Raw genomic sequence first — 14,722 nt, 5'->3', positions numbered from 1 at the left:
GGATTTTGAAGAAGTCCCAAAAGTTTATTTTCACTTTTGTTTCCTTTGCCTTTGGAGACATATCTTGAAAGAAGTTGCTGTGGCTGATATTGAAGAGATTACTTCCTATGTTCTCCTCTAGGATTCTGATGGATTCCTGTCTCACATTGAGGTCTTTTATCCATTTTGAGTTTATCTTTGTGTATGGTGTAAGAGAATGGTAGAGTTTCATTCTTCTACATATAGCTGCCCAGTTTTCCCAGCACCATTTATTGAAGAGACTTTTTTCCACTGTATATTTTTTCCTGTTTTGTCGAAGGTTATTTGCTCATAGAGTTGAGGGTCCATATCTGGGCTCTCTACTCTGTTCCACTGGTCTATGTGTCTGTTTTTATGCCAGTACCATGCTGTCTTGGTGATCACAGCTTTGTAGTAAAACTCAAAATCAGGTAGCGTGATGCCCCCAGTTTTATTTATGTTTTTCAACATTTCCTTAGCGATTCGGGGTCTCTTCTGATTCCATACAAATTTTTGGATTATTTGCTCTAGCTCTTTGAAGAATACTGGTGGAATTTTGATTGTAATGGCATTAAAAGTATAGATTGCTCTAGGCAGTATAGACATTTTATCTTATTTTTTTTTAAAGATTTTATTTATTTATTTGACAGACAGAACTCACAAGTAGACGGAGAGGCAGGCTGAGAGAGAGAGAGGGAAGCAGGCTCCCTGCTGAGCAGAGAGCCCAATGCGGGCCTCGATCCCAGGACCCTGAGATCATGACCTGAGCCGAGGGCAGCGGCTTAACCCACTGAGCCACCCAGGCGCCCCAGTATAGACATTTTAACAATGTTTATTCTTCCAATCCAAGAGCATGGAATGGTCTTCCATCTTTTTGTGTCTTCTTCAATTTCTTTCATGAGTGTTCTGTAGTTCCTCAAGTACAGATCCTTTACCTCTTTGGTTAGGTTTATTCCCAGGTATCTTATGGTTCTTGGTGCTATAGTAAATGGAATCGATTCTCTAATTTCCCTTTCTGTATTTTCATTGTTAGTGTATAAGAAAGCCACTGATTTCTGCACATTGACTTTGTATCCTGCCACATTGCTGAATTGCTGCATGAGTTCTAGTAGTTTGGGGGTGGAGTCTTTGGGGTTTTCCATATAAAGAATCAAGTCATCTGCGAAGAGAGAGAGTTTGACTTCTTCATTACCAATTTGGATAACTTTTATTTCTCTTTGTTGTCTGATTACCTATGACCCTGCCATTGCACTACTGGGTATTTACCCCAAAGATACAGATGTAGTGAAAAGAAGGGCCATCTGTACCCCAATGTTCATAGCATCAATGGCCACGGTCGCCAAACTGTGGAAAGAACCAAGATGCCCTTCAATGGACGAATGGATAAGGAAGATGTGGTCCATATACACTATGGAGTATTATGCCTCCATCAGAAAGGATGAATACCCAACTTTTGTAGCAACATGGCCAGGACTGGAAGAGATTATGCTCAGTGAAGTGAGTCAAGCAGAGAGAGTCAATTATCATATGGTTTCACTTATTTGTGGAGCATGACAAATAGCATGGAGGACATGGGGAGTTGGAGAGGAAAAGGGAGTTGGGGGAAATTGGAGGGGGAGGTGAACCATGAGAGACTGTGGACTCTGAAAAACAATATGAGAGGTTTGAAGTGGCGGGAGTGTGGGAGGTTGGGGTACCAGGTGGTGGGTATTATAGAGGACACAGATTGCATGGAGCACTGGGTATGGTGCAAAAATAATGAATACTGTTATGCTGAAAATAAATTTTTTAAAAATGCCACTGAAAACAAAAAAAGAATGGGATTTATTTTAACATCCTCTGCTCCCTTGCTTGCAGCCTATCAATTGCAAACCACAAAAAACTGTAACTTGATGACATTTCTTCTATCCATCTCTTGTATATTCCACTGTTGAAAACAACCATGATCCTCATTATTTCTACAGTGGACAACATTCAACAGTATGTTAAAAGGATCACTGGCAATGGTCAGGTGGGATTTATTATGAGGATGCAAGTATAGTTCAGTATTTGCCAATCAATAATAATGATACACCACATCAAAAAAAAGAAAAAGAGAGATTGAAATCATATGATCATCTCGATGATACAGAAAAAAGTTTGATAAAATTGATATCTATTCGTGATAAAAACTCTCAACAAAGTAGCCTTAGAGAGAACATACCTCAACATCAAAAAGGCCATATATGGCAAACGTGGCCACAATTAACGTCGTACTCAATGGTAAAAATCTGAGAGCTTCTCCCTAAGAAATAAGACAAAAATTTTCACTACAGCTACATTTATTCAACATAGTATTAGAAATCCTATCCACAACATCAGACAAGAAATAAAAGGCATCCAAATTGGTAGGAAGAAGTAAAAGTGTCACTGTTTGCGGATGACATGATACTATACATAAAAAACACTAAAGTCTCCAGCAAAAATCTGTAGGAAGTAATACATGAATTCAATAAAGTTTCAGGATACAAAATTAATACCCAGAAATCAGTTGTGCTTCTACACATTAATAACAAAATAGCAGAAAGAGAAATTAAGAAAACAATTCCATTTACAACTGCATCAAAACAATAAAATACCTAAGGATATATTTGACCAAAAAAGTGAAAGACTTGTGCCCTGAAAACTACAAAACATTGATGAAAAAATTTGTAAATGACACAAATAAATGGAAAGACATGCTCATGGAGTGGAACAATACAGTTAAAATGTCCACACTACACAAAGCAATCTACAGATTCAATGCAATCTCTGTCAAAATACCAACAATATTTTTCACTGAACTAGAATAAGTAATCCTAAAATTTGTATGGAACCACAAAAGACCCCAAATAGCCAAAGCAATCTTGAGAAAGAAGAACAGAGCTGGAGGGTACCACAATCCCATGTTTCAGATATATTATAAAGCTGTAGTGATCAAAATAGTATGGTCCCTACACCTGACACTAATGTAACACTGTATGTTAACTATCCCAGAATTAAAATTAAAAACTTAATGAAAAAAAAAAAAACACGGTATAGTCCTGCAACAAAAATACACACTTAATCAATAGAACAGAATAAACAGCACAGACATTAACCCACAATTATATGGCCAATTAATCTAAACTTATAATGAGAAAAAGACAGTCTTTTCAACAAATGGTGTTGTAAAAACTGGATAGCTACATGCAAAAGAATAAAGCTAAACCACTTTCTTACAACATACACAAAAATAAACTCAGAATAGTTTAAAGACCTCAGTGTGAGACCTAAAGCCATAAAACTCCTAGAAGAAATATAGGCAGTAATCTCTTTGACATCGGTCTTTTTCTAGAAAAGTCTTCTAAGGCAAGGGAAACAAAAGCAAAAACAAGCTACTGGGACCACACCAAAATAAAAAGCTTTTGCAGAACAAAGAAAACCATCAATAAAACAAAAAGTGAACTCACTGAGTGGGAGAAGATATTTGCAACATATATATCCAATCAAAAGCTAACATCCAAAATATATAAAGTAAAACAACTCAACACCAAAAAAGCAAATGACCTAATTAACAAATAGGCAGAGAACCCAACATTTTTCCAAAGAAGACATTCAGATGGCCAACAGATAGATGAAAAGATGTTCAACATTACTAATCATCAGGGAAAAGCATATAAAAATCACAAGGGGACATTGTCTTAAATCTGTCAAAAGATGTATTATAAAGACAAGAAATAACAAGTGTTGGTAAGGATATGAAGAAAAGGGAAAACTTATACACTGTGGGAATGTAAATTGGCACAGCCATTGGAGAAAACAGTATGGAAGTTCCTTAAAAAATTAAAATAAGAAATACCACATGACCCAGTAATTCCACTACTGGATGTTCACCAAAAGAAAATGAAAACACTAATTTGAGAAGATGTATGCATGCCTATGTTTATTGTAACATTATTCACAATAGCTAAGATATGGAAACAACCAAAGTGTCCATCAATAGATGAATGAAGTAGCATATATACACAATGGAATATTAGCCACAAAAGAGTGAGATCTTGCCATTTGCAACAATGTGGATGTACACATAAGGTATAAGGGAGAGCACTGAATAATATGAAGAATTGCTGAATTTTATTATACACTCAAAACTAATATAACTCTGTATATTAATTATACTTCAAATAAAATAAATAAAATGTTCTGGATGTCAAATATGATTACTATTTCTACTATTAAAATATTTGACCACAGGAGACAAAAACATACTTTTTAATATTTTCTAAAAGATTTTATTTATTTATTTGACAAACAGAGATCACAAGTAGGCAGAGAGGCAGGCAGAGAGAGAGAGAGTAGGAAGCAGGCTCTCCGCGGAGCAGACAGCCCAATGAAGGGCTTGATCCCAGGACACCGGGATCATGACCTGAGTTGAAGGCAGAGGCTCTAACCCACTGAGCCACCCAGGCGCCCACTTTTTAATATTTTTAAGTAATTTTACTGAGGTGTGAATGACATAAAATAGTTATGCATATTTAATGTATACAACTTGATGAGCTTGGAGATAAGTATATACTTATAAAACTATGACCATCATCTGTGTAATAAACAAAACCATCATTTCTAAAATTTTTCTCCAACCATTTTTTTGTAAGAACGCAACATAAGAGCCACCCTCCTAGCAAAATTTTAAGTATACAATGCAGTAATGTTAACTATGCTGTACAGTTCAATCTCTAGGACTTCCCTTGCATAATCGAAAATTTTTACTATTTAATACCTTCCCAGTTTCCCATCTTGCCAGGCCCTGACAACCACCATTCTACACTCTGCTGCTATGAGTCTGATGACTTCAGCTTCATCATATAAGTGGTATTATATAGTACCTGTGTATCTGGCTTTCTTCACTTAATGCAACGTCTTTCAAGTTCCACTGGATTGTTACAAATGGCTGAATTTCCGTCTTTTTTAAAGGCTGCATAATATTCTATTTAATGTATATGCCACATCTTTTTTTTTTGTAAATTTTATCTTTTTTTCAGTGTTCCAAAATTCAATGTTTATGTGCCACCCCCAATGCTCCATGCAATACCTGCCCTCCTTAATACTCAACACCAGGCTCACCCAACCCCTCACCCTCTCCCCTCCAAAACCCTCAGTTTGTTTCTCAGAGTCCACAGTTTCTCATAGTTTGTCTCCCCCTCCAATTTCCCCTGACTCACTTCTCCTCTCCATCTCCCAATGTCTTCTATGTTATTCCTTATGCTCACAAGTAAGTGAAATCATATGATAATCAACTCTCTCTGCTTGACTTATTTCACTCAGCAAAATCTCTTCCAGTCCCATACAACTTTGAGATACAAAAGTTGGGTATTCATCCCTTCTGATAGAGGCATAATATTCCATTGTATATATGGACCATATCTTCTTTATCTATTCATCCGTTGAAGGGCATCTTGGCTCTTTCCACAGTTTGGCAACTGTGGCTATTACTGCTATGAACATTGGGCTACAGATGGTCCTTCTTTTCACTATATCTGTATCTTTGGGGTAAATACCCAGTAGTGCAATTGCAGGGTCATGGGGGACATCACGTTGCCTGATTTCAAGCTTTACTACAAAGCTGTGATCACCAAGACAGCATGGTACTGGCACAAAAACAGACACCTCAACCAGGGGAACAGAGTAGAGAGCCCAGATATGGACCCACAACTCTATGGTCAACTAATCTTTGAAAAGGAGGAAAAAATATACAGTGGAAAAAAGTCTCTTCAATAAACAGTGATAGCAACTCAACCATTCTCTTACACCATACACAAAGATAAACTCAAAATGGATAAAAGACCTCAATGTGAGGCAGGACTCTATCAAAATCCTAGAGGAGAACATGGGAAATAACCTCTTCGACATTAGCCACAGAAACTTTTTTTCAAGACATGTCTCCAAAGGCAAAGGAAACAAATGTGAAAATGAACTTTTGGAACTTCATCAAGATCAAAAACTCCTGCACAGCAAAGGAAAACAGTCAAAAAAACAAAGAGGCAACCCAGAGAATGGGAGAAGCTATTCACAAATGACACTACAGAAAAAGGATTGATATCCAAGATCTATAAAGAACTCCTCAAACTCAACACACACAAAACAGATAATCACATCAAAAAATGGGCAGAAGACATGAACAGACACTCCTCCAAAGAAAACATACAAATAGCTAACAGACACATGAAAAAATGTGCATCATCATTAGCCATCAGGGAGATTCAAATCAAAACCACATTAAGATACCACCACCTTACACCAGTTAGAATGGCCAAAATCAACAAGACAGTAAACAACAAGTGTTTGGAGAGGATGTGGAGAAAGGGGAACCCTCTTATACTGTTGGTGGGAATGCAAGTCGTGCAGCCAGTTTGGAAAACATTGTGGAAATTCCTTAAGAAATTAAAAATAGAGCTTCCCTATGGCATATCTTCTTTATCCATTCTTCTTTTACTGGAAATTCAGAATACTTCCATGTCTTGGCTACCGTTGATAATGCTGCAACTAATAGGAATTCAGATATCTCTTCAAGAATCTTATTTAAATTCCTCTAGAAATATACCCATAATTACTATTACTGGATCATATGAGAGTTGTACTTTAATTTTTTGAGGAACCTCTATACTGTTTTCCACAGTGGCTACATTAGTTTACATCCTCACGGGGTTCCTTTTATCCACATCCTTACTAAAACTTGTTAGCTTTTATATGTATGTGATTATATATATATATGTAATTATATATTTAATTATATATAATACTATTATATATAACAATACAGCTTATTTATAATTATTTTTATCTTTCTGTATATAATTATTATATGTATATATGTATGTGTGTGTATATATGTGTATGTATATATATATATATATATATATATATATATATATATATATGTCATCCTAGCAGTTGTAAGGTAATAGCTTATTGTGGTTTTAATTTGCATCCTCCTTATGATTAGTGATATTGAGTATTTTTCATATATCTGTTGGCCATTTGTGTGCCCCTTCTGAGAAGTATATATTCAGTCCCTTTGCCTATTGTTTTAGTTATCTGGGTGTTTTTTTTGTAGGTTTAGGTTTTTTTTGTTTATTTACTATTGCATTATAAGAGTTCCTCACATATTTGGATCTTAACCCTTTATCAGGTGTATGGTTGTAAGTGTTCTTTGGAATGTCTTTTCATTTTGTTGATTGTTTCCTTTGCTGTGGAGAAGATTGATAATTTGATGTAATCCTACATGTTTAGTTTTGCTTTCATTGCCTATGCTTTTGGTGTCATATCCAAAATTCATCACCAAGGCCAATATCAAGAAAGATTTTCCCTATGTTTTCTACAGTGTTTCTTCAAAGAGTTTTCTTCAAAGAGGTTTCAGGTATTACATTTAAATCATTTATCTCTTTTGGAATTGACTTGTGTATGTCACATAAGAAAAAGGTCCAATTTCATTCTCTTGCATATGGATATCAGTTTTCCCAAACAACTTACGGAAAAAGCTTTCTTTACCTATACTGTATTCAACCCTGTTGAAAATCAGTTGACTGTATATGTAGGGATTTATTTTTGAGCTCTCTATTCTATTCCATTGGTCTATGTCTATTTTTATGCCAGTCATATTGCTTTAATTATTCTAGTTTGGTAGCATAATCTGAAATCAGAAGTATGATGCCTCCAGTTTTGTTTCTCTTGTTCAAGACTGCTTGGGCTATTAGGCTTTTTTGGGGGGGAGGGGGTTGTTTTGATTTGAATCCTTAGGGACTCTAGATTTTTTTTTTCTATCAGTATTTCTATAGGGGTTTCATTGAACCTATACGTCACTTTGGGTAGCATGGACATTTTAACAGTGTTAAGCTTTCCAATTTGTGAATATAATGTCTTTCCATTTATTTGTATGTGCTTTAATTTTATTCATCAGCATTGTACAGTTCTCAGTGTACATCTCTTTCACCTCTCTGGTCAAATTTATTTCTAAGTATTTTGCTTTTCTTTTTGATGTTATTATAAGGGGATTATTTTAGTTCTAAATTTGATCACCACCATTTTTTTCCTATTGCTTTTATATTCTTGATTTCATTTCTAGTCTAATCTTATTTTTTTAAGTATTTATCTAAATTCTAGCTAGTCAACACAGTGTAACATTAGTTTTAGTTGTACAATGTGATTCAACAGTTCTATACAACACCTGGTGCTCATCATAAGTGCACTCCTTAATCCACATCACCTATTTAACTCAACCCCATCCCCCACCCCCTGGAATTATCAGTTTATTCTCTATGGTTAAGAGTGTGTTTCTTGGGGCGCCTGGGTGGCTCAGTGGGTTAAATCCTCTGCCTTCGGCTCAGGTCATGTTCCCAGGATCCTGGGATCGAGCCCCACATTGGGCTCCCTGCTAAGCAGGGAGCCTGCTTCCTCCTCTCTCTCTGCCTTGTGATCTGTCAAATAAATAAATAAAATCTTTAAAAAAAAAAGTCTATTTCTTGGTTTGCCTCTTTTATTTTCCCTTTGCTCATTCATTTCTTAAATTCCACATATGATTAAAATCATAGGGTATTTGCCTTTCTCTGATTTATTTCACATAGTATTATACTCTTGAGTTCCATCCATACTGATGCAAATGACAAGAACTCATCCTTTTTTATAACTGAGTAATATTCCACTGTGTTTATATCACATCTTCCTTATCTATTACTCAGTCAATGCACACTTGGTCTGTTTCCAAAATTTGGTTATTGTAGATAATGCTGCTATAAACATAGGGATGCTTGTATCCCTTTGAATTAGTATTTTTGTATTCTTTGGGCTAATATCTAGTAGAATAATTGCTGGGTTGTAGGGTAGTTCTATTTTCAACTTTCTGAGGGAACTCCATAATGTTTTTCAGAGAACCTGCACCAGTTTGCATTCCCACCAATGGTGCAAAAGGGTTTCCCTTTCTCCACATCCTCACCAACACCTGTTATTTCTTGTGTTGCTGATTTTAGCCATATGACAGATATGAGGTGATACCACACTGTAGTTCTGATTTGTGTTTCTCCTCTAATTTTTATTTCCTTTCTTCCTTAACTTTGAACTTAGTTTGTTCTTTTCCTTTTTCTTTGAAGTCTAAATTTGGGTTGGCATCTTTTTTATCATAGGCATTTATTGTTGTAAACTTCCTTCTTAGTACTGCATATGTTTTGTACAGTAAGATTGTAAGATTTAGTGTATTTTCATTTTTATTTGTATCAAAATTTTCTAATTTCTCTTTTTACTTTTTCTTTTTTAACTTTTGGCTTCTTCTTAGGCCTATTGGTTTTTCAAGTGTGATTTAGTTAATATCCATTAGTTTGTGAATTTTTTCATTTTTCTTTTATGGATAATTTCTAGTTTCCTTCCACTATGTCAGAAAAGATACTTGAATGATTTCAATCTCCTTAAATTTTTTAAGGCTTATTTATGACCAGCATGTTATTATCCTAGAGAATGTTTCATGTGCACCTGAGGAGAATGTATTCTGCTGCTCTTTAGGTGGAATATTCTGTGTATGTCTGTTAGGTCTATTTGGTCTATAACATTGTTTAAGTCTATTTTTCATGCTTTTTCATTGATTTTCTATCTGTATGATTTATCCATTACTGAAAGAAGGGTATTGAAGTCTCCTACTGTTTTTTGTATTGCTGCCTATTTTTACCTTGAGTTCTATCAATGCTTGTTTTACATCATTAGGTGCTCTGGTGTTGGAGATACATATATATTGCTATACTTTCCTATTGAATTGACCCCTTTATCATTTATGTAATGACCTTCCTTTTATGACAGTTTTTCACTTAGAGTTTATTTTGTCTGATAAAAATATAGACGCTCTCCTTTGGTTATCGTTTGTATGGAATATTTTTTCTCCATCTCTTCACTTCAACCTATTTGTGTCCTTAAATCTAAAATGAATCTCTAGTAAATAGCATACAGTTGAATCTTATTTATCTATTCAACTTGTCTGTACCTTTTATTAGTGAGATTAATCCATTTACATTTATTTTTGTTTTATTTTTTTTTTTGACCTTCGAACTTTTTATTGGCCTCCTGCTCCCCAAAGTATACCCTGCTTCTGCTCCCTCAACGCCTCAGAACTTTGGTGTCATTGGTCTCAGACACGACCTTGCCGTCCACAATCTTGCGGGTAGTGGTTTTCTGGATGGTTTGCATGGAGCTGCTGCTGTCCAGGGCGTCACTGAGATTGAAGTCCTCCCCATCTTCCAGCAGGCGACGGTAGGTAGCGATCTCAGCCTCCAGCTTGACCTTGACATTCAACAGGGCTTCGTACTCCTGGGCCTGGCGCTGCCCCTCTGCCCGGGTCTGGGACAGTTCAGACTCCAGGTGCAGCAGGACCCCGTTGAGCTGCTCCATCTGCATGGCGTAGCGGGTTTCGACCTCCCTGAGGCTGTTCTCTAAGCTGGCCTTCAGGTTTCTCATCGAATCCAGGTTGATCTCCAAGGACTGGGCGGTACGTCTCAGCTCCGTGAGGGTCATCTCAGCCTCTCCTATCTCTGAGGTCTGTGTGGTGATCACTGTGGTGCTTTCCTCAATCTGCTGGGACCAGTATTTGTCCAGCTCCTCTTGGTTCTTCCGAGCCAGCTCATCATACTGGGCCCGGATGTCTGCCATGATCTTGCTGAGGTCCTGAGACTTGGGGGCATCCAACTCCACGGTCAACCCGGAGTTGGCAATTTGGTTCTGTAGACCCTTTACTTCCTCCTCATGGTTCTTCTTCATAAAGAGCAACTCCTCCTTGAGAGCCTCAATCTCTGTCTCCAGCTGCAGCCTAGTGACATTGGTGTCATCGATGACCTTGCGGAGCCCGTGGATGTCACTCTCCACGGACTGGCGCATGGCCAGTTCCGTCTCATACTTGACTCTGAAGTCATCAGCAGCAAGACGGGCATTGTCAATCTGCAGAACGATGCGGGCATTGTCCACAGAACTTGCAAAAATCTGAGACCTCAGCTCCTCGATGGTCTTGAAGTAATGCCCCCAGTCTCTGACCTGGGGTCCCTTCTTCTCCAGGTGTTCCCGGATTCTCACCTCCAGTCTCTGATTATCTGCCTCCAGGCTCCTCACCCTCTCCAGGTAGGAGGCCAGGCGGTCATTCAGGTCTTGCATGGTCTCCTTCTCGCCCTGCATGCCCCCTATGCCGGCCAGACCCCTGGCCATCCCGGCGGCCAACCCCGTGGCCAGGCCCCCGGACCCCCAACCGCCCCGGAAGCTGGTGGAGCGGCATACGGAGATCCGGGAGCCTGAGCCTCCCGCGCCTGCATAGACGCTGGCCGCGCTGCTGACAGGCCGGACCCGGTGGCTGGGCGACTGCATGGAGCCCAGGGACCGATAGTTGGAAGAGAAGGTGGAGTGGGTGGTGAAGCTCATGCTGTTCGGAGAGTAAGATGAGAGGCCAGGACTCGGGCTCGGGCCAGCAATCCATTTACATTTAAAGTAATAACTGATAAGAACTTATCATTGTTATTTTGTTATTTTCTGTCTGATTTGTAGTTCTTTCCTTCCCCATTTCCTTTTTTGCTGTCTTGATGATTTGATGATTTTTCTGATTAAAATGCTTCAAAGTATAGGGATAGAGGGAACATTCCTGAACCTCTTCAAATCTATGAAGACCCACAGCAAATATCATCCTCAATGGGAAAAAGCTTGCAGCCTTCCCCTTGAGATCAGGAACAAGACAAGGATGTCCACTTTCACCACTCTTGTTCAACATAATATTAGAAGTCCTAGCAACAGCAATCAGACAACAAAGAGAAATAAAAGTTATCCAAATTGGTAATGAAGAAGTCAAACTCTCTCTCTTCGCAGATGACTTGATTCTTTATATGGAAAACCCCAAAGACTCCACCCCCAAACTACTAGAACTCATGCAGCAATTCAGCAATGTGGCAGGATACAAAGTCAATGTGCAGAAATCAGTGGCTTTCTTATACACTAACAATGAAAATACAGAAAGGGAAATTAGAGAATCGATTCCATTTACTATAGCACCAAGAACCATAAGATACCTGGGAATAAACCTAACCAAAGAGGTAAAGGATCTGTACTTGAGGAACTACAGAACACTCATGAAAGAAATTGAAGAAGACACAAAAAGATGGAAGACCATTCCATGCTCTTGGATTGGAAGAATAAACATTGTTAAAATGTCTATACTGCCTAGAGCAATCTATACTTTTAATGCCATTCCGATCAAAATTCCACTGGTATTATTCAAAGAGCTGGAGAAAATAATCCAAAAATTTGTATGGAATCAAAAGAGACCCCGAATTGCTAAGGAAATGTTGAAAAACAAAAATAAAGCTGGGGGCATCACGTTACCTGATTTCAAGCTCTATTACAAAGCTGTGATCACCAAGACAGCATGGTACTGGCATAAAAACAGACACATAGACCAGTGGAACAGAGTAGAGAGCCCAGATATGGACCCTCAACTCTATGGTCAATTAATCTTCGACAAAACAGGAAAAAATACACAGTGGAAAAAAGACAGTCTCTTCAATAAATGGTGCTGGGAAAACTGGACAGCTATAAGTTGAAGAATGAAACTCAAGCATTCTCTTACACTGTACACAAAGATAAACTCAAAATGGATAAAAGACCTCAATGTGAGGCAGGAATCCATCAGAATCCTAGAGGAGAACATAGGCAGTAATCTCTTCGATATCAGTCACAGCAACTTCTTTCAAGAATATGTCTCCAAAGGCAAAGGAAACAAAAGTGAAAATAAACTTTTGGGACTTCATCAAAATCAAAAGCTTCTGCACAGCAAAGGAAACAGTCAAAAAAACAAAGAGGCAACCCATGGAATGGGAGAAGATATTTGCAAATGACAGTACAGACAAAAGGTTGATATCCAGGATCTATAATGAACTCCTCAAACTCAACACACACGAAACAGACAATCATATCAAAAAATGGGCAGAAGATATGAACAGACACTTCTCCAATCAAGACATACAAATGGCTATCAGACACATGAAAAAATGTTCATCATCACTAGCCCTCAGGGAGGTTCAAATTAAAACCACATTGAGATACCACCTTACACCAGTTAGAATGGCCAAAATTAACAAAACAGGAAACAACTTGTGTTGGAGAGGATGTGGAGAAAGGGGAACCCTCTTACACTGTTGGTGGGAATGCAAGTTGGTGCAACCTCTTTGGAGAACAGTGTGGAGATTCCTCAAGAAATTAAAAATAGAACTTCCCTATGACCCTGCAATTGCACTCCTGGGTATAATTATGTATTTTAACTCTTTTCTTTTTGTTGTAGCTACTATAGGTTTTTCCTTAGTGGCTACCATGAACCTACACAAAACTTCTTATTACAGTCTATTTTAAGCTGATAACAACTTAACTTCAACCACATACAAAACTATACTTTCCTTCTCTCACACTTTGTTATTGATATTGGAATTTGTATATATTGTACATTTATTAACCTTTTTTTCTAGTTATAGTTAATTCCTAATATTATTGTCTATTTTTATACTAGTGTTAACCATGATTTATGCATCACCATATCAGTATGTTATTCTATATTTGCCTAAATATTTATCTTTTCCAGGGATATTTAGACTTTCAAATGTTTGTGTGTTGCTATTTGACATCCATCCCTTCATTTCAACTTCAAAAACTCCCTGAAGCATTTGCTTTGTAGTGGTGATAAACTCCTCCAGTTTTTTTGTTTTTGTTTTTGTTTTAATCTGGATAAGACTATCTCTCCATTTTTAAGGAATAATTTTGCCATCTATAGCATTCTTAACTGAGAGTTTCTTTTTTTCTTTCACCACTCTCTCTCTATATGTCATCTCATTCTTCCCTTGCCTATAAGGCTTCTGCTGAAAAATACACTGATCATATTATGGGAATTCCCTTGTATATAAGGAGTAGCTTTTTTTGTTGTTATCGTTACTTTCAAAAATCTCTAATTTTTGACAATTATAATGTCTCAGTATAAACTTCTTTAACCTATTTAGTATCCTTTAGTCTTTATTAATCTGGATGTTCATTTCTCAACAGAGATTTAGGCAGTTTTCAGCCATTCTTTTTAAAAATAAACTTTCTGCCTTCTTTCACTTCTTGAGAGTCTCATCAGGTATATAATGATTCTGTTAATGGTGTCTTGTAAGTCCCAGAGGCTTTGTTCACCTTTTATTCTGTTTTGTTTGTTTGTTTCTCTAACTAGGTAGTTTCAAATAATCTATCTTTGCATTACCTCCTTTTTTTTTTTTCCCCCTTCTGCTTGACCAAGCCTTTTGGATTTTTTTCAGTCATTGTATTCTTCAGCTCCAAAGTTGTTGTCCCCCCTCCATTTTCATCTCTTTACTAAACTTCTCATTTTACTCATACATTTTTTTTCATGATTTGGTTTAGTTGTCTATTTCTGCTCTCTTGAGTTTAAGACTATTATTTTGAATTCTTTGTCGAGCAGTTTGTAAACTTCATTTCTTTCAGATCATTACTGGAGCTTTATTTTGTCCTTTGGTGGCATTACATTTCTCTTTTCCTTCATTATCCTTATAGCCTTGTGTTGGTGTCTGAACATTTGGGGAGAGTTACCTCTTCCTAGTCTTTGCAGGCTGGCTTTCACCATTCAGCCTGGCCAGAGATTCTGGGTGGGCCAGCTGGTCGGGTCCATGGGCAGCCTATT

General features: G+C 37.4%; 1 protein-coding gene across 1 annotated transcript; it reads right to left on the bottom strand.

The window, feature by feature from the left end:
* Positions 1 to 10,091: 10,091 nt before the first annotated feature.
* LOC116574332 (keratin, type I cytoskeletal 18-like) lies at positions 10,092 to 11,477 on the bottom strand. Its single transcript, XM_032315039.1, has one exon. The coding sequence runs from the start codon at positions 11,434 to 11,436 to the stop codon at positions 10,132 to 10,134; it is 1,305 nt and encodes a 434-aa protein (XP_032170930.1). The 5' UTR covers positions 11,437 to 11,477; the 3' UTR covers positions 10,092 to 10,131.
* Positions 11,478 to 14,722: the final 3,245 nt, after the last annotated feature.

This window comes from Mustela erminea, chromosome 15, assembly GCF_009829155.1.
Source record: "Mustela erminea isolate mMusErm1 chromosome 15, mMusErm1.Pri, whole genome shotgun sequence".
Lineage (NCBI taxonomy): Eukaryota > Metazoa > Chordata > Mammalia > Carnivora > Mustelidae > Mustela > Mustela erminea.
The sequence above is the reverse complement of the archived record's forward strand: the minus strand, read 5'-3'. Positions and strand labels throughout refer to the sequence as shown.

What these genes read in the sequence shown, in the direction of transcription:
- LOC116574332 (XM_032315039.1), bottom strand. Translation starts at nt 11,436, where the DNA reads ATGAGCTTCACCACCCACTCCACCTTCTCTTCCAACTATCGGTCCCTG.